Below are 23,566 nucleotides of genomic sequence, written 5' to 3'. Positions count from 1 at the left end.
TGAAGATGAAGATAATTACAATATTAACCTTAATGATTTTATTTAGTTATTAATTTATGTATTTTGATTAAATTAATATTGTATTTATTTTTAAAGACAATAGCGATATTGCCTGGTGTGATAAATATTAAAACTATTCACATTAATTTTAATGTTACTTATGTTTAAATTAATTAATTAGTTATTTTGTTAAATTTTATTATGAAATATTTTTAAAAATAATTAAATTTAATAAATATTAATTTATTTAAAATTATTATTAAAATAAATAATAAAAAAATTATTAGCGGCGGACCACGCGGCTAATAATGACGCATCTGACACAGGTATTAGCGGCGAGCTCCGCCACTACTATCCACCACTAATAATATGTTATCAGCGGCGGGTGTGTCAGCCCGCTGCTAATACTCATTATTAGAGACAAATAATTTCAGGTGGGTCATTAGCGGCGGATTGCCGCCGCTAATAAGTATTAGCAGCGGATCTAACACTTATTAGAATATCCTTACTTCTTGTAGTGTTGATGAAAGCTTTCATTCTAACTTTCCAGTATGGATAGTTAGAATCATTTAGTAAAGGGGGGTGAGTTATGAAACATCCTTCTGTGAAAAAAGACATTGCAAGAATAAGAGCAACAAACGGAATAAGAAAATATCACAGTCAGAAATGAGTGACTCGCTTTGATATCAATTGAAATTCCAATTTTTAGTAATTACCAATTTTATTAAACTAGGTGAATTAATTAAGGTGTGAAATAGCAATTGAATGTTAATATAGATTTCAGATCCTTCGGGACAAAATAAGAACTTGTCATGACAGAAACTGAACACAATAAAAATAGTGCAAATACAATAAAGAACACAACGAATTTTTACAGGGTTCAGAAACCCTTTTGGATAACCCACTCCTTGGGGCCACACATAGAGAATAAAATCAATTAATAAATAATCACAAGTACAAAATATTGACTTAAACAAAACAAGACTCCCTCTTGAGATTTGTCGCAACTTTGTTGTACTTCTCTTTGCTAATCTAATTTTGATTGAAACACCTAACCACTTGAACTCCCTTCAATGGCCAGCGAGTGCTTGCATCCTCCCGACGCAAGGCTTGTAAAAATCTTCTCCCAAAAACTACGAAAATTGTATTCAAATTACAACCTGTATTCACTCATGAATGTGGTATAGACTCACCACAAAACTAAACACTCATTTTACTAGAAGAACACATGAATACAGTGATCTTGAATACAAACTATGAACCCTCACAAATATTACAATTCACTCACAAAACTATGCACCAAGGAGTTCATTTTTTCTCAAGACCCTAGAAGCTCTATTTATAGAGACAATGTCGTACTCAGAAATGCTAAGAAAGAATCTCCAATAAAAATAATAATATTTGAAAATATTCTTGATTAATGAAGATTTGCCAATTTAGTTGATTCTGATTCGACAGACATGGATACCTGCATCAGATCAAATTTCTCAAGATAGAAATAACAATTAATTTCTCAAAAATTGTATTTCCTATAGTTGATTATCTTGGAAAGCACAAAAATCAATAGAAAATATTTCCATAAATGAATTCAAATAAGCAGATAATACCGCGGCAGTAAGTTCAATACTCTTATCGTAGAGAGTATTGCAATCTCAAGCCTTATTCACAAACTCCCAGTGATCAGCGTCGAATCCTGAAAGACTCTGACCCACCCGAGAAAGGATATCCGAACCAATTACAGCTCCGTTGGCCCCAGCGGTACTATCAATCACGAACTCATCAACATGAGGTCGGGCCGACGGTAGGAGTGACTTGGAGGTTGAGGGTTTCTTCGGGGGTTGACTGAGTGTTGGAAGAGTTGTGGCTGGAGGAAGCGTGGTAGGTGCGGTCGAGATAGATGCGTCGACCTGGGAATTCAGATCCTCGGTTGTGCTCCCAGCAGTTGGAGCCGGTGGGGTCTTCTCAGTGCGCTTGAGGATTTTAGAGGGTCGGTCTAACCTCCACGAGCCTCTCGGGCGCTTACTCTTTTGAGCTCCCTCACCACTGAAGAGCACGGCATCAAGGTCGAAGTCCATAGTACCTGCACAGTTGCAATCAAGGTTTAACATGGTGCTAACAAACTTAGAAGATATATAAAAAAAAAACAAAAAACAAGTGGAGAGAAACCTAACTGGAACTCTCCTCCGTGCTTGAACTCGGAGACCATGAAATTCCCCCATCTTCAGAAGAGGCGGGGGGAGTACCTTCCCTATATGTGGACGTTAACCTCGAAAGGTCCCTATAGTCATTAGTCCCATATTGAACGGTTATTCCATCCCATACCTCATTCAGGATGTACATAATATCATACTTCCCGAGCCAGCTATCAAACCTATGAACTCGTTCATCTACCCAAGTCCATACATAAAAATGATCCCTATCGTCCTTGTACAATACTAACCTATCGGGTTTGTGTTTTAGTAAGGTGGGGGACCACATTTTCAAGCTTAGGATGACTGTACCTTGATCATCTGAGCCCGAGCTCGAGGCTTCATTGTTGGCCTCGTTCCCTGATTGCGGGCTCCTTCGGCGAACTGGAGGAGGGGGCCTCACCTCTCTCCTTGGGGGGAGGATGCCTGTAGGCAAGGGCACGAGCTCCCAGCGGTCATATTTTTTGTTGGACCAGTCCGAAGTGGACTGGACATCTCCCAAGAGCTCGCAAGCTCGAAGTTTACCTTCATGCAAAAGGTACGAGAGGGACCTCCTGCCATAAGGGAGTTGGAGAAGGGTCTCCCTATGCTCCCTCATCTTGTAAGAAGGAGCAGGACGATGATAGTTGGCTGGAAAACAAGATACATTTCAACTAAGTACAAGCCTATAGACAAAAGTTTGAGCACAAAGATAAAGGAGGTTGGGGAACTTACGAATCCGTCTGAATGAATAATATCAAGACGGAGATAGGCCATCCGTCCAGAAGAAGGCCTTCTTAAAATCAGGAGGATGATTGGGAAGATCCTCAAACATCTTTTTCTCCTTCGGGTAGCTCGAAAGGTAGTAGAAGCCGTCTCCTCCCCGAGCTCAGGAGGGATTGCTTTTCAAACAAAAAAGATACAGGATCTCTTCTGGCGTCGGTCCTTCCCACTTCAGCTTGTGGTATATCAACTTCAGGGCAGACAGAACCCTGTATGAGTTAGTATTGAGCTGGAATGGGGCCAATCCAACGAAGCCCGTGAAGTCCTTGAAGAAAGACTTCAAAGGCAGTATCGCTCCTGCCTTCATATGCTCCTGGCTCCAAACCGCATACCTCAGCTTGTTGTTAGGATTTCCATCTCCTGGAGCGTGGCAGCTTCGCTCGTGGGGAGTAGGGGCTCGACACCTTAACGAGCCTGACAATCTTATACCGTGAAAGGCCAAGATGTCTTTTATCTGACCTAGTGAGGTAACCGAGCTCCAATAATGCTCGGCCTCGAAAAATTCCCTCCTCGGCTGCGAGGTAGAGGGCTCCCCCATCAATGAAAATTGAAGATCTCTCGGGTTGTATGCGATTGTCACTTTTAACCTAGGATCAAGGGGAATCGGTCGAGGCCCTGAGTCAAATTTCGGATAAAGAGCCTCTCGGAGGATTCTTATTTTCTTTTCTATGACCTCGACGATTTGACGGCGATAGTGAGCTCGAGTTTCTTCTTGCTCGCAAGCTAGCTCGTGTTCACGAATCAGGCGCTGGTTTTGGGAAAACAACGATTCTGGGCTCGGAGTCTTTGGCGAGTACGGGATGGCAAGCAGCGACCCCCACCGTCTTTCCAGATTCTGTGACATCTAACGAGAAAGAAAAAATGGTGAGGGCCGGGCATGCAAGAAATCAAGAATAGCGAGCTTGGTGAAACAAGCTCAGAAGTGCGTGGGTATGAGACAAGCTCGATCCCGGAAACCCCATTAAGGATCACGACGTGTATTCCATGAAAAAAGAGGAGGGAAGTGGGTCTAATGTTTGAGAATCCCGAAATATCAGGGAAAAGGGTGGCGGTTGTTCAAAAATGGTATTCTTGGGTATCGTGCATTCTTTAAAACCAAGATTTTGTACCCAATATCATGGTGTGCAAGATACGTCTTTTAAATTTTGAAAACCCAGAAAAAAGAGACCATGTTTGGGTTTGTTCTACATGTAAGCTGGATTCAGAACCAGTAATGGGAAAACCTAAACCTAAATACCTATTGGTCAAAGCATCCTAGTATATCAAACTACAAAGTGAACCAGTGCATCAGCAAAGCCAGAGAATGATAAAATATATATATATATCAGATACTTATGCAATGAAGATGACTATTGCAGAGAAATCATTGATTGAAGAAGAGGCTGCAAGTATAATCCCACAGTCTCGAGCAAGCTAGCGATCTTTTTCTTCTTTGGCTGGGAAAACATGCAAGAGCAAGAGTTTTCTGGGATAGCCTCTGGTTTTTCTTTCTCTTTTCTTTTTATGAACGTAAAAGTAAAATGAGGAAGATGACTAAAGCCTTATATATAGATGATCAGAGGTGGGAAAAAGGGGTTGATCCGGGCCATTGGTCAAGATCCTTATCAAATCTGACGGTCAGGGACAAATGACAAGATGGCGCTGAAAAGGTGGCAGGAGAACGATCGTGGGCAGGTTTCCAAGGTACTCGAGTACCTTGGGTGAGCAATACCCAAATGGCACATGTCCATACCCGAACATGTGTGACGGTGCAGTTCCCGATAAAAGTAGTTCAAAAGTTTCCTTCTCATAGGATTCGAACAAATACTTTTGAGGGGGCAAAATGTTACACCCAGATTTTGAGCCTTGAGAATTTTGATTTCGAAAGCTGGATTCGTGAGGTGTGAGCTCGTAATATCTAGAATACGTGTTCGCAACCTAGGCGTCGAACCTTCAAAACAGATGGCAACCTCGAAATGGCGATCTCGAAGCCTTACAAGCTCGGAAGACAGAACGTCGTGATACGTCCATTGCCGTGTGACCTCGGATCAAGTGGCCCGAGCTTGGCTTAAGTGTGAGCTCGGTGTTTCATTCTAAGTTGATTTTGAGAAAATAATACAACTCGAAAGTCACTCAGAGACCTGGGATGGTACGACGCTGACGATGTTGATCGCTGGCTTCGAACATCTTAGCGAGTCACTTGGAGAAACACAGTCTATATTTATTGTTGTAACTTCCCTATAATAAAGGGATATTTATTAGTCAGTTATACGCCCCCTGGTCTTCAGGGGACGTTTCCTTGTATATAGGAGTTATAGGCTTTTAAATCCATTAAATTTATTAATGTAAAGGATAACTTCCCAGAGACGTGTGGGAGAGTATTCTGAGACTTCCTCTATAAATAGAGAAGTCATGCACCTTTGTAAAGGGACCGAAATTTTGTGATCTGGAGAGAAACTCTGGAGAATTCATCTCTGAAGAATTTCCATAAATTTCCTAAGTTCTAATAACAAAGACTCGTGGACTAGGCAGAGTTAACTGCTGAACCACGTAAAAATCCTCCTTGTTTTATTGTATTTTCCTGGCCATATCTATTTACTGTTTACGTGCTCTACATTTCAAGTTGACGAAAAATGGCGTCAACATTATGATTGGTAATTTATTTTATTTAAATTATAGTTAAAAATTAAATTTTTGATGTATTTTTTAATTATACTTAAACTTTTATTTAATTAATTATTAAATTTTTATTAATTTTACTAACCCTAACATAATTTGGGCAGCATCACGACTATATTTCAAACTATCCCAAAAATTTAAAAACCTACAAATTAAACACATATATAACCAGAATATTCTCAGATCATACAAAACATATATATACATTAACAAATACATCAATTTGCATATTTACAAATATTTAACCACAAAAAAACATATACCAAAACTAATTTTTTTATTAATACAAAAAAAATATTAAATACATATTTACAAACATATCACATTTAATATAAAACAATTTAAAAATATAAACATACATTATTAATTTGATTTTTTTAAATTCACACTTTAACTAAAATACATATATCACAAAATACAATATAATAAATATTAACAAGCAAAAATAAACAAATATTGTTATCCAAAAAAACAAGCACGGGTGACGTGGCAGACTTTTTAGCACGTGGCTGACACCTGGCAGAAGGTCCGTTCGACCATCAACCAGTGAAATTCCCCTGGCGTAACATTTGAAGCTTTTCTATGACCAGCCTGGTCGTATACTCCATATATTTAGAGATAATTTTGTTCAATTGTAATCATATATCCGAGATTATCTCCCTTGATCCATGATGATCCGATTATTTAGGAAAGAATATCTGTAACTGATTCATGTAATCCTCCTTGAGCCTATAAATAGAGAGAAATAGCTAAAGGGAGGGACTTTTGGCTGATTATTAAGTTTTACACTTACAAGTGAATTAGGGCTATTATATTACGATTGTATTGTTCATCTCTCTTAGGCCGGCAAAACTCAGAGAACCCTAGTTCTTTGATCACTCCTTTGAGAACTCATATCAATAATAGCTTAAGTGGACGTAGGTCATTACCATTTTCGTAGGGCCGAACCACTATAATTTACTGTGTTCTTTGATGTTTTTGTCATTAAATCTATTCCAACACATCTATCCACATCAAGCATTTGACTCCATGTCAGTTGACCAAAACGAGGGTCAACATTCTGGTGCTTACATTGAGAGCTTGATATGAGATTTTTGAAGCACTAATGGCGAAAACAACAAAGAAGACTGGGCAGGTGACTGGCGCTGCACCATCTCAACCGCCTCCTCCCCCAAACATGGCTGAAAATGAGCCGCACTTGGAGTTTGATGAGGAGGAACTGGACTCCAAGACGCTGAAAAATACCCTGGGGGTATTGCAAGATGAACTGGCCAATCTGAGGGCCAGTCAAGAAAGTGCTACTGCGGAGATTATGGCGGGGCAGCAGCAAGAGATAGAGCGACAGCGTCAGGAGCTAAGTGAAAGACAGGCGAAGATGGACCGTCGTCAGAGGGAGGCCATGGCAGCCCTCGAAGCAGCCTTGCAGTTGGCTAGGAATCAGGCTGCACCTGCCTCACAGCCTGATCAACCCTCAAATGGGCCACCCCAAAGGGGTCCCAATCCTAGCCCCCCAATCCAGCCGACGAGCCCTCAAAGACCCAAGCAACCAACAATGCCTCCGGATGATGTCCCACCAAGGGATCCTGAGATGCAACCTCCATCCCATGCTGGTCGAGGCAACCCCCCACAACCAAGGCGGAATAGGGCCGGGCAGCAGCCCCGTAGTCCTAGACGCCATAGGGGTGAAGAGCCGAACCCACCGAGCAGGGGGCAGCGTCCTTCTGGCAACAGAAGGAACTCAGAGATAAGCTCTACGGTCTGGGGCCCCCCACGGTATGATAATGCACGGGGACCAACCGACCAATGCAGGCCACCCTCTAACGCTCAGGAAGTTCCAGCCCGAGGAGGCAACCGAGGGGACAGTCGGTCCCACCATAGCCAATCGAGGTTCAGAGATGTCCATGGTTACAATGAGGTCGACTCAGGCAGAGGAAATGCTGGTCGAAGAAATAAAGAGAGAGGTGGGGGTAGAAGCCCACCACCTAGGGAAGACCAACCAGAGAGACGTAACGCTAGGGGGCAGCCCAGACAAAACAACATCTTTAACCGGCTCGGAGTAAGTAAGCAACGGCGAAGAGACGAAGACTTAAAGGATGTACTCAATGACCGCCGGGAACGGCACGACGAGTACATTCCCCCAGCAGCAGAGGCCCCAGTTATTCCTGACGGCGTGCAAGCCCAAATAGATGCCCTGAACCAAGCAGTACAACAGCTGGTCGGGGGAAGAACGTTGCATATCGAGTACAACAGGAGAAGAGGCACTCCTTTCGTTCAAAGGATAGTTGTGGCAGAAACCCCTAGCAAGTTTAAGATGCCCACGCTTCCGAACTTTGACGGGTATGGTGACCCGGTATCTCATGTCAACAAGTTTGAGATACAGATGGACATTCAGAAAGTTTCCGAAGACGCTCGGTGCAGGATCTTTCCTGCAACACTTTCTGATGCTGCACAGGAGTGGTTTTTCAAATTCCCTCATGCAAGTATTGTTTCTTGGGAGATGTTCGTAAAGGAATTTTACGGACAATTCTATGCGGGTCGAGTGCACCCAACTGAGGCAAACCAGCTGGTCGAGATACGCCAGCAAGAAGGATAGCCACTGAAGGATTACGTCAAGCACTTTATGCGAGCAGCTGCTGGAGCTAAAACAGTGGGAGATGAGGGCAAGATGATGGCCCTAACTGCAGGAGTTAGGCGTCGTACGCCTTTGTGGAGTAGCCTCAGGAAGCATGGAGTTAAGACTACCCAAGAATTCTTGGATCGAGCTGATCGGTACATCAAGCTCGAAGATGCCATTGCCAGCGAGGGAAAGCCCCCAGGCAAAGATAAGGGGACTGCAGAACCCGCCAAAGCCGCCAATGGGTCAAAACCCAACGGAAACGGTAAAGGCAACGGGAACGGCAATGGAAACGGCAAGAATGGGGGGAAGAGACCCCATAATGAACCCTCCACCTCCGAGAACAAGTGTGCTAAGGGCAACCGTTATGAACTACGGTTCACTAACTACACTGCCCTTTTCGAGTCTCAAGGAGAGGTGTATTAGGCCACGAGTTCCAGTGTGCCTTACAAGAAACCCGCTCCCATTCGAAAGGATTTTTCGAAAAGAGATACTACCAAGTTCTGTCGTTATCATAACGACTACGGACACGATACAAACGAATGCAACCAGCTGAAAGACGAAATAGAGTTCCTTATCAGACAAGGACACTTGAGGAGATATGTACGTGCCTCGGGAGCTTCCCAACGAGAGGCTCTAGGTGGCAACAAGCAGGCGCCTGCATGGCAATGCTCGCCACCTTTGCAGCCTGATCCCATAACTGGCACTTTACTCACCATCTGTGGAGGCCCGCACCTCGCGGGAGACAGCAGAAAGGTAAGGGAACGATATGCTCGGACCCTACGCCACGATCAAGACATCGAGATGATGACTGTGGAGGACCGGCCATCAAAGAAGGCTCGGTCAGAGGATGGTGAAATAACCTTCTCTGATAGCGACGCCCAGCATGTCCGGTTCCCGCATTCCGATCCGCTGGTCGTGGATGTTCAAATCGCCAACATGATGGTAAAGAGAGTGCTGGTCGATACAGGAAGTTCAGTAAACATCCGGTATAAATCTTCGCTGGAACGCATGAAGTTGTCCGTCAAGGATTTGGAGCCCTGCAACCAAACAATATGCGGCTTCTCTGGTGAGGGACTCGCCCCAACAGGGTCAATTAGACTTCCAGTAACAGCAGGTACAACGCCTGCTTCCAGGACATTACTCGCTACTTTCATAGTAGTTTATTATCCTTTGGCATACAATGCTGTAATCGGAAGGCCCTTACTGGTTGACCTTCGGGCCGTCACCTCAGTATGGCACCTGGCCATGAAATTCCCGATAGACGCAGGGGTAGGACGCGTGTTGGGAAATCAGAGGGAAGCAAGGGAGTGCAACAATGCCTCGATCACAAAGGCAAAGAAGGGAACGTCGAAGAGCACTCCCCCAGAGAGGTTGCAGATGGCCATTGATACACAAGCCCAATCCTGTGATGGAGTCACCAAATAGGGTGTTTCCCAAAGTGAGGATAGAGATTTAGATCCTCGCTTTGGGGATTTTGAGGAAGATGTTGGACCCGTCGAGGACCTTGAAGAGGTCCAACTTGACGAAAAAATTCCGACCAGAGTTGTAAAGGTCGGTAAAAATTTAGAAGCAATTAACAACGAAGCACGCACTGGTGGAATTTTCGAGAAAGAACCAGGAAGTTTTTGCCTGGTCACATAAAGACATGACTGGGATAGATCCTGCAGTCATTAGCCATGTCCTGAATGTTGACAAAAGCTTTCCACCCGTGCAACAGAAAAGAAGGCTGCTCGATAAGGATAGATCGAAAGCCTTAAAAGAAGAAGTTGAAAGACTGAAGGAGAATGGGTTCATCAGTGTAATGACCCACTACTCTAGACTATTTGGACCATTAACGAAACTATACATAAAACTTACAATTTTGCGGAAATACCATAATTTTATTGAGTAACTTGTGAAAATAAGAGTTACTTACAAAATAGAATACTAAGAAGGATATGGGATCCCATTGTCTTTAAAAACAAAAACATGATTTAAATGAAAAGAATTACATAAGAAATGCGGAAAATACATATAAAACCATAAAGATAAAATGAGACTACATCCTCGAATCGAATAACGCTCGGCCCCTTGACTCCATTCACCATCGATACACATCCTCTAAGTGTCACGAATCTTACCGCCTCTAAAGCTATTTTCCTGCCCATAAAACAAAAAGGAATGAGCCTAATGCCCAGCAAGGAAAATCTAACACATAGTCATAAACATAAATTTCATAATAACCGTAAACACATATCATAACACTTAATACATACACTTATTATAATGGCCATTATTACTTGGGGTCCCATAGACTAAACAAGCTTATGCCCATGAGATTAGTGGGATCCTACTAGCTAAGTAGGCATATGCCCAAAATCTTTTTGGGGTCTTGTTAGTCAAATAGGGCATAAGCCCAAGCCTAAAAACATACACATTCATAACATATTCATAGCATATCATATTTCATAACATAACACATAAGATAACATAAGCAATACACATATAGATTCTATCCTATTTTCCTTACCAAAGTTACCGGGATATGATGGACTGAGTTGGGACTTTTGGAACACTCCTAAACCATATGAGAAAGAGTGAGTCTTAAGAAGAAGAAATGAAAATGAATAGGAAGACTAAACCATTGAGAAATATGCTTACCACAACTTATGTGCTTAAGAACTTGGATTCCCTAACCAAAATAAGAATGAGGTTAGGGGACTGAGTAGAAGGCTTTGAGAAAGAAAATAACATGAAACAAATGAAATAGAGTTTCGGGTTTACCTCAAAGACTTGTAAGACCAATCTACACCTCAAACCGAAATACCATAAAACCTTACTTCCCAAAGTGTTTGATAAGCTTATGATGATCAAGCTTATGATTCCCCAACCCAGGTGTTTAACTCTCACACTCTCCTAGCAATCTTGCAGCCTCTGAACTTAGAGTAAAAGGTGAATAATGGCTGGGTACTAGGTCCTATTTATAGAGTTCTAGGAATAAAAATCTTCTTTTTGGCTTTGAATAAAAATAATAAATTTAATTGAAAATATTTGAATATCCTTCAGCTAAAGGCTTAGGAATTGTTCAAATTTTTCAGAGAGATTTAAGAATTCAAAGCTTGATTTTTAAAATAATAAAAACAAATAGAATCCTAACTTCTAACTCCCTAAATTTCGTAACTCTAAACTCCCCTTCAGTAAAATCCACATATCTGACGCTGTAGAACTCAGATTTGGACTCTCTTTATACCGTTAGAAAGCTCATTAAATTATCTACAACTTTTAAGAAATACTATTTTTCGAAATTCCTAATATAACTGGGTCAAAAACAGGTCGGAAGTTACAGTATCCTAAAGTTACGAAAAATCTATTTAATTATCTAAATATCAACATAATCCACAAATAAATAAAATTGTGATAAATGTCATGCTCCTATCAGATTTTGGTGAAGACTAAGTCTTATAATTCTCTTATTTTATCATTAAAATAATAATTCTTTAATAATCATACATAAGACAAGTGTTACTATCTTATTGGGTTTATCTAAACCTTATAATATAATAAATATCATCATCAATATCAGTCATATTAATCAAACCTTAGGTTAAAATTAATATTCTTAAACTATAGGTTAAACTTAGAAAATCTACAAGTACTACTATGAGTGTCCAAATAATTCCCGGTCTGAACCAAAAATCCACAGTTACAAAGATAATACTAAACATACTATAATACTACTAAACAATTAGCTAAGTAAAGTTCTTGGACTCTACAATCAGGGTGACGTTTTATCCATCGTGGGTCTCTAATCCAGTACTAGTTCCCAAGCCTAACAACAAATGGCGAACCTGTGTGGATTTCACAGACCTTAATAAAGCCTGCCTAAAAGATTGCTTCCCACTCCCAAGGATCGACCAGTTGGTCGATGCAACTGCAGGACGTGAGATCCTCTCTTTCATGGATGCATACTCAGGATACAATCAGATCAGTATGCATCCCCCTGACGAGGATCACACTAGCTTTCGGACCGATACAGAGTTATACTGTTATAAAGTAATGTCCTTCGGACTGAAAAATGCTGGTGCGACTTACCAGCGATTGTTAACCACATGTTTAAGGAGTTGATCGGAATAAACATGGAGGTGTACGTGGAAAACATACTGGTAAAGTCAAAGAAGGCTGAAGGACATGTGAAAGATTTGCAGGAGTGTTTCAATGTTTTGAACAAGTATCAAATGAAGCTAAATCCTCTCAAGTGTTCCTTCGGAGTAGGATCAGGGAATTTCGTTATCAGCGGCGGGTGTGTCAGCACGCCGCTAATACTCATTATTAGCGACAAATAATTTTAGGCGGGTCATTAGCGGTGGATCTAACACTTATTAGAATATCCTTACTTCTTGTAGTGTTGATGAAAGCTCTCATTCTAACTTTCCAGTATGGATAGTTAGAATCATTCAGTAAAGGGGGGTGAGTTATGAAACATCATTCTGTGAAAAAAGACATTGCAAGAATAAGAGCAACAAACAGAATAAGCAAATATCACAGTCAAAAATGAGTGACTCGCTTTGATATCAATTGAAATTCCAATTTTTTGTAATTACCAATTTTATTAAACTAGGTGAATTAATTAAGGTGCGAAATAGCAATTGAATGTTAAAATAGATTTCAGATCCTTCGGGACAAAATAAGAACTTGTCATGACAAAAACTGAACACAATAAAAATAGTGCAAATACAATAAAGAACACAACGAATTTTTACAGGGTTCAGAAACCCTTTTGGATAACCCACTCCTTGGGGCTACACCTAGAGAATAAAATCAATTAATAAATAATCACAAGTACAAAATATTGACTTAAATAAAACAAGACTCTCTCTTGAGATTTGCCGCAGCTTTGTTGTACTTCTCTTTACTAATCTAATTTTGTTTGAAACACCTAACCACTTGAACTCCCTTCAATGGCCAGCGAGTGCTTACATCCTCCTGACGCAAGACTTGTAAAAATCTTCTCCCAAAGACTATAAAAATTGTGTTCAAAATATAACCTGTATTCACTCATGAATGTGGTATAGACTCACCACAAAACTAAACACTCATTTTACTACAAGAACACATGAATACAGTGATCTTGAATACAAACTATGAACCCTCATAAATATTACAATTCACTCACAAAACTATGCACCAATGAATTCATTTTTTCTCAAGACCCTAGAAGCCCTATTTATAGAGACAATGTCGTGCTCAGAAATGCTAAGAAAGAATCTCCAATAAAAATAATAATATTTGAAAATATTCTTGATTAATGAAGATTTGCCAATTTAGTTGATTCTGATTCGACAGACACGGATACTTGCGTCAGATCAAATTTCTCAAGATAGGAATAACAATTAATTTCTCAAAGATTGTATTTCCTATAGTTGATTATCTTGGAAAGCACAAAAATCAATTAAAAATATTTCCATAAATGAATTCAAATAAGCACAGAATATTTCCTTTACAAAACAAAGATATCAATTCCTTTTATAGGCATATTGTGATAATATCAAACTAAATAAGAAATTATTTACAAACCTCACCAATTAATCCAAGGTATTAATTTCAAAAATCACAATAAAAATGAATTTAAAATCATTTTTTAAATAAAAAGATATTTTTATAAAATTTACTAATTTTAGGACTTACAAAAATTTCACTTGATGTGGAGTCATTCAAAACAAAAAGAAAAAGTTAAAGCTGATATAGACTCCTCGCTTTTTACAGTGTAGCGATGAGGCAATTTTGTTGTTTCTTCTTATCTGGTCCTCTCAAGCATGCTCATGATTCTCATCTTGCTTTTTTAAAGCTCCTTTTAAAAAAGAAAGTGGAGTAGTGAAGTGGCCAAACGAATTATTGTAGTAGGGCCCAATTCTAGCTATGGAATCATTCCTTCATAAAATCCAATTATATAAGCATTGCGCAATAAGTTGGCTTATATATGGTGTGAATTTTTCAGTTTCTAAAACCTAGCTTGCCCGTACGCTCTTTCGCTCATCTGATCAAAGTCTGCCAATTATATATGTCATCTGACGGAGGGAGTCCTGGCCGTAACTACAGTGAGCACTTTCCTAATTGTTATAGTATTATTATAGTTAATTCCGTTTTGAAGATGAATAGAAATAGAGCTCAGCACCCAATCATATAAACTGTTATTAATATATAAGATACCCTTTCAGTATAATAAGTCAGATTGAAACATAGAGAAATTCTTAGCTAATAATGTAATTACTAAAATAGATTAATTTTCAATTTTACTCCCTTAACAAATGAAGAAATATTTCAATTATATGGCTAGTACGTAGTTGAATTCTATTACTGATGATCACCTCACAAATTAATACCGAAAATATAATTTGTGCTATAATATATATTTTTTACGTATGCATTTTTTTTCTACTTATTAATGAAGGTAATGATGATGTGGAACAACAACGAGAAGACAGTTCTTTACAGCTTTATTTAGAAGTACTGAAAGGTAATTTGAAAGCTGTTAAAGCGCTCGTCGAAGACCGATTTAAAGATTCGATTACACGACCGATAACCGGAGAAAGAGAAAGCGTTCTCCATATCGCGGCCTTAGCAAAACAGGAGAAGATCTTAGAATACCTTGTGGAGCATATTGTGGACGAGGCCTGCCAATTAGAGGTTCAGAACAACAAGGGTATCAAGGTCTTATGCTATGTGGCTATTACTGGCAATGTGAAAATGGCTAAAATGATTTATAAGAAAAAAAAAAAACCTACTACAGTCGACGACGACGACACAAGGAGCAGGTCCTTGAGTAGATGGCACCAAAACACCACTTTATTTTGCTGCTCTCTCAGGACACCGTCCGATGGTTGATTACCTTTACCAATACGGTGAGTCTGCAGTCGGAGTCGCAGTCGGAACATGGACTATGGACTCAAAGATTGCGTTTCTCAATATCTGCATTCATGCCGGATTTTATGGTAAGATCGATCATCACTAGTAGTTTTGTATATATATTCAATATAGGTTAGGGCAAAGAAAATTATAAACAGGACCCAGCTATATATGATTTGAATAAATTACTTGCGCAAATCATAGAGTATGGTTAACCTAATAATAAAACATTAATATTTGAAATGACAAAGATATATATGGTTAACCTAATAATCATAAGAAACGGGGTTTTGTGTTTAAAAATGGGTTTTTGTACATGGTTAGGATAATAATTCCATCCGGCGATGTTGACAAAGTTATATACAATTCTGTGTTCCTTATATTATCAATGAATAAACCATAGAAAATATAAAAATTATCCTTGAAATTTATCAAATTTTAGTACGTACGTAGAAATTGGATGAACATTTCAATATATATGTTTTAATTTTACATATCAGTAAATTTTTTAAAAAAAATTAATTGAATCATTACAAAGCATATGACAGAATTCAAAAAAAATATTTGAATTTGAAAAGGAAAATTATTTGATATAACTTAATTAATTATTCCATACTACACAAAGGAACTTGAAATTATTATGCTTTTTTTAGAACAACTACACGTCAGATATATATATATATATTTATATATGAGAACCTTTGTATATCGTATATTTATATATTTATCAGAAATACGGTACCTTTTCACATCATCAATTATATTATGAATCATGGTAAAAGCTTTTGTCCCTTTCATGTCACTAGACTGTAGGTTGTATTTACAAAAAAAAACGACATGAAAATTCCTCTAATAACTTTATTAGTAGTAGGAAGCTAGTGTCAGTGATTCCAAATGCTGCAATCTAAAAAAGTTCCAAGGGGGAAAAAATGAATGCCTGGAGATCGAAAAGTTGTTAGTAATAATTGTATAAGTACAAACTTGAAATATTAGTACCACTCTAAGAAGGAAGACTTAGATATTGATTATTATGACATCAAAGAAGCCCCTCCATTATATATTGTACTATTATGTTCACTACAATTCAATATTGGCTTTAAACATTTATGCTATAAAGATCGAACAACTTTATTAATTAGATGAAGTACTTTTAGAATTTCTTACTAATTTTGTGGATGACGATTGCAGTTCTTGTCAAATTAAGTTATCATTTGCAATTCATTGTTCCTTGTGTTTAATATATTAACACTAGGATGAATTAAGTTAATTAGTATATATCTTGGGTACAAACATTTTAATTTAGTCATAAAAATGGTATATTTGACTTTTATTACGACTAATATATAGTCAATATGTGTAAAGACAAGTATTTTATGTAAGAGACGCATACATACGCTGCTTGTAAAATATACATAAACTATATATTTTTTTAACTGATATGGTGGAGAGAAGAATTAAGAAATTTGAAGTTTACGTTAACAGTTAGTCCTCGTATTTGAGTCGTTTAATTTTTTTTTAAATAATAATAGCAGCAAAATTTGCATAAATGTATTAGATGTGGCATTGCGCATACCTTTGGATCAGCAAAATGTTGGATCTAATCGAGTAGGTACGTTACAGTCTAAATATTATTCTATATAAATATATATATTTAATTAATAATACATTCACTTGTAATACGAAAATTAATGTTGAAATACGAACTATTGGAAATTTAGCTACCATCTAAATTAATCAATTAACCATATATGTTGCGAATTATCTATAATGATTAATTTGTACTCATGAATTATAAGTATGGGATCATTCATGAAAAATTATTATAAGTTCCACAAAAGAAGATGAATAAAAATTAACATTTATGACTACAACAAAAATATGTTTTAGATGCGATTTTATTAGGAGCGACTTGGTATTGCCCCTAAAAACCTTTTTTTTAGTGAATTGAAAGATACTTATCATGATATATAGTAATTAAGTTTTTCAATCCCTACTATTTTATAAATATATATATTATATACAATTATTTTTTTATTTTTTTTATGCATGCAGCGATTTCATTGTTGCTATAAATTGTAATTTTCTCAGCCTTTCAAGGAACATATATTAAGATTTAAAATATATAAATATATATATATTGAGGTTGAATTAATATATGTAGTTATTGAAACTTGTTATATATATATAATATTTATACTAGATTGAAGCAATATGCAATACACGTTTGCTTAATTTTAAAGTTGTAAACATTGTTTAAAATTTTAATAGAAACTTGTTCATTGTTTTTTTTTAAATTTATATATATAATAAAATGAATTATAATTCTATAGTATATATAAATATTTATATCAATAATCTCTACATATATAACATCTAAACATAACGTTGACATAGATATATATATATTTACATAGCTACCTGACATATATATAAAATACAATAATATTTTAAAAAAGAAATTAATAATAAAAATAAAATAATAATAGAAAAACTCATAATGTAGACAGTAATATACATGCATTAACTATTTTTAGTTTTCAATGTATCTCACAATGTCCTTTAGTGAATTTGATGAAGAAAAAGAGCTCCAATCACTTGATAAAAAACAAACTATCACACAAATTTATAAAATAAAAAAAATAATATGTATATCTTTATTATTTTTAAATAAATATGATTTAATTATTTAAATTATTATAGACTTGGCATTACACTTCATTGAAAATGATGGAGAAATTGTATCATTTTCAACTTCAATAAAATCTAAAGAAAACATTTGAATAATAATGCTGTCTTACATCATTATAACATATTATCTTGCACAATAAGTATCATTTTAATATATAATATATAAAAAACATTGTTATATTTTACTTTTCTTCAATAAGATTCATTCCATTCAATTCTTTCATTTAATTAATATGGTATCAGAGAAAAATATTCTCTTTTGATCCGCCTTCTTTTCATTTCATTCATTCAATTCGGTTTAGATATTTTCGCTCATAAACTAGCGGCATTCCATAACTGGATTTTGCATCTTCATTTTGTAAATTCTTTAATATCATGAAGATCAAAGGAATCGCCATGATAAGTCGACTATCGTGCACATTTACAACAAGTGAAATAACACGATTGTACATCCTACCTTCTTGCTCAGTACTTACAAATTAAAACCCTTATGCTCATATTTTTTGTGACAATAAAGTATCTATTCACATAGCAACCAATCCCCCATTGAGCAGGATTGCCACTTCATTAGATAAAAAATTCAGCAAAACCTCATCAAAAACTAATGCCTATATATACCTCATCTATAGCTAGTGTTTATCTAGGAAATGTGTTCAATATAGTACATTTATACAATACTGCTAGATACACAGATTTTTTAACTTAAAAAAGATAAGAATAATATGCTATATTCTTATATTTATTTTTAAGGTAGGTTCATAATTTTTTTCATGGATAGTTTGAAAATATTTAACTACCAATACTAATTCTAGCTATGTAGACCCTTATACGTATAATATATAAGGTTGTCATGTTAATGCAAATATGTCTCGTTTTTTAACTATCAGTATTCCGAGATGTATCAACTACTGATAAAAACCAGCCTTAAAACCTTTTTACAATATGGTTCATGAAAAGATTTCAGAAATAACAAGAAAATGTTGAAAATTAATTATATTAAGCTGTATTCAGAATATAGGAGCAATATAATGCAAATATAATTAAAAGAGAGGAACGTAACAATACAAAGGATAGATGTCTTACCCTTTTTTTTTATAATAGGATAAGGATACATGTCTTACCCATATATTACTTATTGTTTTCTTAGATTTGAAAGTACTCATTTTAATATATAAAAATTATTAATTTAATGGATTGACAATAAATTTGGCAGATATGGCAAGTAATAATGAAGTTACATCATTCCACAATCAACAAAATTCAGAGTCATCAAGGAATATTAGAAAGAGCATGATGATTTTAGCTCAAAATCCTATGCCAGATGACAACGATGGATTACTTAATGCAGGTACAATTTTTACAATTCTCGATTAATGTCATTGCAAAGAGAGAAAAAAACTCTAGAAAAATGTCATATTTTAAAGTTTAATATATATTTCTTTCAAATTTGTTACCCATCGTCGGTGTCATTTTTATCAACGTGTTTACACGTTGGTGATAAAAACTTTTGCCGACGAATTGCATTTTGTATCGAGAAAAATACAATTAGTGACGAACCTTTTCTGGTAGTCTTTATTGGTGTAAAACCACATTGGGAAAAGTGTCTGGACTTTTGCCAGCACAAAAGTGCACTAGCAAAAGTCTTCTTTCTTGTAGTATACATTCTTGTATTTATTATAATAATTTAAATATAATATATAAGATACCATTATAGTAGTGATGATTATTTTTAATCACTACTTGTAGGTACTCTTAGTATTTTATTTTATAGATAAGTTACAAATTTATTTTTTTATATGATTATGTATAATATAGTTATAGGAGACTTCCTACAAATTTTCAAGAAAGTTCGGAATATTTAAGATGTTAAGTTCGACTAATATATATTACAACCACTACCATCACTAGTCATCTCCACGTAAAAGTGTAGGCATTAAATCACGGGAATAGTATAATTCAGTAAAAGATAAATAGTAATATTAGAGAAATATATCACCAAACTACAAAGTTTGACTACATCGCAATCCTAGCAATCAAATTAGTTCATTACTCCAAACAACAAAGCTAACCAAGCAAGTTTTTTTTTAACATTTTTAAGAACAGAATATAAAGAAATCCAATGAGAAGGTATCAAGGAATACTCATGTTGCAAGTACAACACCCTTTTTCCACTACAAATTTAAAGAAATACTTTTGAAATGAAATTGGAAGGAGAGACATTACACTGCTACAAACCTCATCAATCTTCTTCCAACCCTGGTTCTCTCTAACAATTCCCCTTTTGAAACTATGTTTCATCTCGTTCCCAATTATACTCTCATCTCAAAGTTTTTTGTTTGTGTGTTTTTCTCATATCCGTGTGTGTTTAATGGTTACAACCCAAATAATAAAGGCTATCTATGCCTCCATTCCTCTGGACGTGTGTACGTTGCTCAGAGGGTCACTTTCCATGGAAGTGATTTTCCATTCTCTTCCAATTCCTTTTTAGCTTCTGAAGTTGAGTCTATAATCCATCTGTTTCATCGTCTTCAGCTTCTTGGTTTGTTATTCCTATGTTTTCTCTAGGTTCTGTCACTCGCCTCCCTAGACACCAAATGCATTGTCTCCTGATGTGCAATCCAAGTGGCTTTATGTCCCTAACCAACATCAACCTGAAACTGGTATAACCTCTCCTACATCTACCACCTCCATCTCCCCTAATTTACCTTCTTCAACTAATTTATCTCCACCTTCTCCAGACACCATACCACTTCATATTGATCTTCCAATTCACTCCCACCAACCACACCGAAAACCCGCTCTCCCTTCATCCCATGGTAACTAGGTCCAAGCTAGATCCTTTAAACCCAAAATTTACACATGTGTTCCCATGTTATCATCAACTTTGACAGATGATGTTTAGCCTCATTCTGCCTCTCAAGCCTTGACCATACACCAAAGTGGAAAAAAACTATGGATGATGAATTTCAAGTACTTATAAACAACAACACATGGACCATTGTCTCTCCCACGAAATATATGAATGTCGTGGCCAACAAATGGATTTTTTCTGCATCAAATGCAATTCGGATGGCTCTGTGCTACGCTACAAAGCAAGCTTTGTTGCTAATTAAAGGGGTTCCAACAAGCGTTGGGCATTGATTTTTTGAAACTTTTAGTCTGGTTTTCAAGCCATCTACGATTCGACTGATTCTTACTCTTGTTGCACACAATTGGGACATCCAACAAGTTAATGTTAATAATGTTGTCCTCAATGACAACCTTTCCGAGACTGTGTATATGGGTATGTTGATCCTTCAAATTTGATTGTTGTGTGCAAACTAAATCATGCACTATATGGCCTCAAATAAGCTCCTCGTGCCTGGTTTGCCACCTTGTGTAATACTTACTCTTGGGTTTGTTAATTCACAAGCTGACACATCCTTATTTATATATAAACAAGGTCCCGTTGTTATTTATCTCCTTGTCTATGTTGATGATATACTACTTACTGGCAGCAATCAAATGGAGATTTATGAAATTATTGCCTCTCTCAACGCCAAGTTTGCATTGAAGTCTCTCGGGTCTATCACTTACCTCCTTGGGTTTAAGATAGTGAGGGGGCACCATTCTCTCCATCTCTCTTAAACCAATGATACACTTGATTTACTTCGACGCAACAACATGTTGAATTGTAAACCCCCGACCACACCAATGTGTTAAGCTTAAAAAATGTGTTTACAAGATAGCAATCCAATTGAAGATCTGACTTTGTTTAGAAGCACAATTGGGGAACTTCAATATTTGACACTAAGTCGTTCCAACATATCTTTTGCAATGAATAAATTAAGCCAATTCATGCATGTTCCTACCCAAAATTATTGGTCTGCTTGCATGCGAATACTAATATATGTGATGGGAATCGTTGTACATGGATTAGTTTTTATACCAGCACAGATACTGAATGTTGACGCCTATTGTGACTTGGATTAGGCTAGGTCTTTGGATGATCAATGATATACAACTGGCTATTCTATTGATATTGGCATAAATCTAATATCTTGGTGTTCGAAAAAGCAAATATCCATAGCAAAATCGAGTACTGAAGCATAGAATATAGAACTTGCTCAATGTGTAGCTGAATTAGCTTGGTTGCAGTCATTGTATACTGAGATGGGATCTAAAATTCAACAACACCCAAGATATGGTGTGATAATGCAGGGGAAAAAAACTAGTTCCCAACCCAGTATTTCACGCAAGAATCAAACATATAGAACTTGATGTGCATTTCATTAGAGACAAAATTGAAAACAAGCAACTGGAAATAGGTTATGTACCTATAGAGGAGCAAACAACATACATTCTTACAAAAGAACTTTCTATAGCTCAACATAAGTTCTTAACAAAAAAGCTCCCTATATTGGCATCTCCAAATAATGTACGTGATATTGATGGGCATGTTGAAGAAAGTGTTAATCTAGAGAGAGACTCAGCTTCATATGAATAGGCAGCAGAAAACAACATGAGAAATTGGTAGTGCTCCCATTCTGTTAGCCTATTTTGTCTCCTGTGTATTTATATAATGAATTGTAAATGATTAAAATGTCCTTGCAAGGACAGTTCGTTACATTATATTCAAATATTCATAGTCTATAATGAAAAGTTACTTTAGTTGTCTAAGATTAATAAGAGTGAACAAACACAATTCACTACAAGAAAAAATGCTTTTATTAACACCGAAAATGTGTTTTCAAATACGATAACACTTTCTGATGTGTTAAAACCGACTATGTTATCGTAGGTCAGGGTACTTTACATAACACTTTATCAGTGTTATACAGATGTGTTATTGTACTGTCAACGATAACACACTTTCTGTGTTATTTTAATATATAGATAAGTGTTTAGTTATGTTATTTAAAGTCGATTATATAACACATTTCAATACTTATAAATTTGTGTTATACTACACTTTAGTATAACACTTTTTTTTGTGTTATAATACACTTTAGTATAACACTTTTTTTGTGTTATACTACACTTTAGCATAACACATTTTTTGTGTTATACTACACTTTAGTATAACACATTTTTTGTGTTATATAATGAAGTTTGCATAACAAAATTCTTTACTTATAAAAAGTGTTATTGTAATAGATATTGTTGACCGCGTTTTTAGCCAACAACGTGAGAACGTCAAATACGACGAACCTTCAAGAGAATGTAAACGACAACAGACGGTATAAACAAGAAAAGTAAATAACACACAGGATTTTTATAGTGGTTCAGCCCCGATTGTCGGTAATAGCCTAATCCACTTAGAGATGTGATTTATAAACCTGTACTCAAGATCAGATGGACTGAGCCAACTGAGTTTCTTCAGTACAGATTGTGAAAATACAAGAATTCTCTCTAATTTCAGCACTTTCTCTCTCTAGAATAGACAGTCCCAATTTTCTCTCTCTAGAAAGAAGAAGCAGAAGAAGAACCCTTCTCTCATCCCATCAGCTCTCTATTTATAGGCCTGGGATCCTCAACTGATATCCCCTTATAATAGGGATATTTTATTATATTTATTACATTTATATTACAAATAAACATTCAAAATTCGAAATGTAACAAACTCCCCATTTGTGGGAAGAATGAGAGATGCCCGCGTATGTTGTTGAAGTTGTGTCTGACTTAGTCTCCTCTAGCTAGTTGGTCCACCTCCTACTCACTACCCATGCAAGTGCTGGTTGAACATGCATGGTGGTAGGACATGTTTTTGGTGGGTTGAACGTGCATGGTG

The 23,566-nt window shown here is 36.5% G+C and overlaps 1 protein-coding gene across 2 annotated transcripts in view; it reads left to right on the top strand.

Annotated features, from left to right (window-relative positions):
• Window positions 1-14,167: 14,167 nt before the first annotated feature.
• LOC133817443 (ankyrin repeat-containing protein ITN1-like) overlaps window positions 14,168-23,566 on the top strand; it is a 34,324-nt gene continuing 24,925 nt past the window's right edge. The window contains exons 1-4 of one of the 2 annotated variants that reach the window (XM_062249963.1): window positions 14,168-14,300; window positions 14,654-15,194; window positions 16,664-16,717; window positions 19,010-19,144. In XM_062249963.1, coding sequence (XP_062105947.1) covers window positions 15,080-15,194; window positions 16,664-16,717; window positions 19,010-19,144 — 304 coding nt within the window. In that variant the 5' untranslated portion in view covers window positions 14,168-14,300; window positions 14,654-15,079. The remainder of the gene's footprint in view (window positions 14,301-14,653; window positions 15,195-16,663; window positions 16,718-19,009; window positions 19,145-23,566) is intronic. The other variant, XM_062249964.1, reaches the window with a different exon arrangement.

Source organism: Humulus lupulus, chromosome 2 (genome assembly GCF_963169125.1).
Source record: "Humulus lupulus chromosome 2, drHumLupu1.1, whole genome shotgun sequence".
NCBI classification, from domain to species: Eukaryota; Viridiplantae; Streptophyta; class Magnoliopsida; order Rosales; family Cannabaceae; genus Humulus; species Humulus lupulus.
The sequence above is the reverse complement of the archived record's forward strand: the minus strand, read 5'-3'. Positions and strand labels throughout refer to the sequence as shown.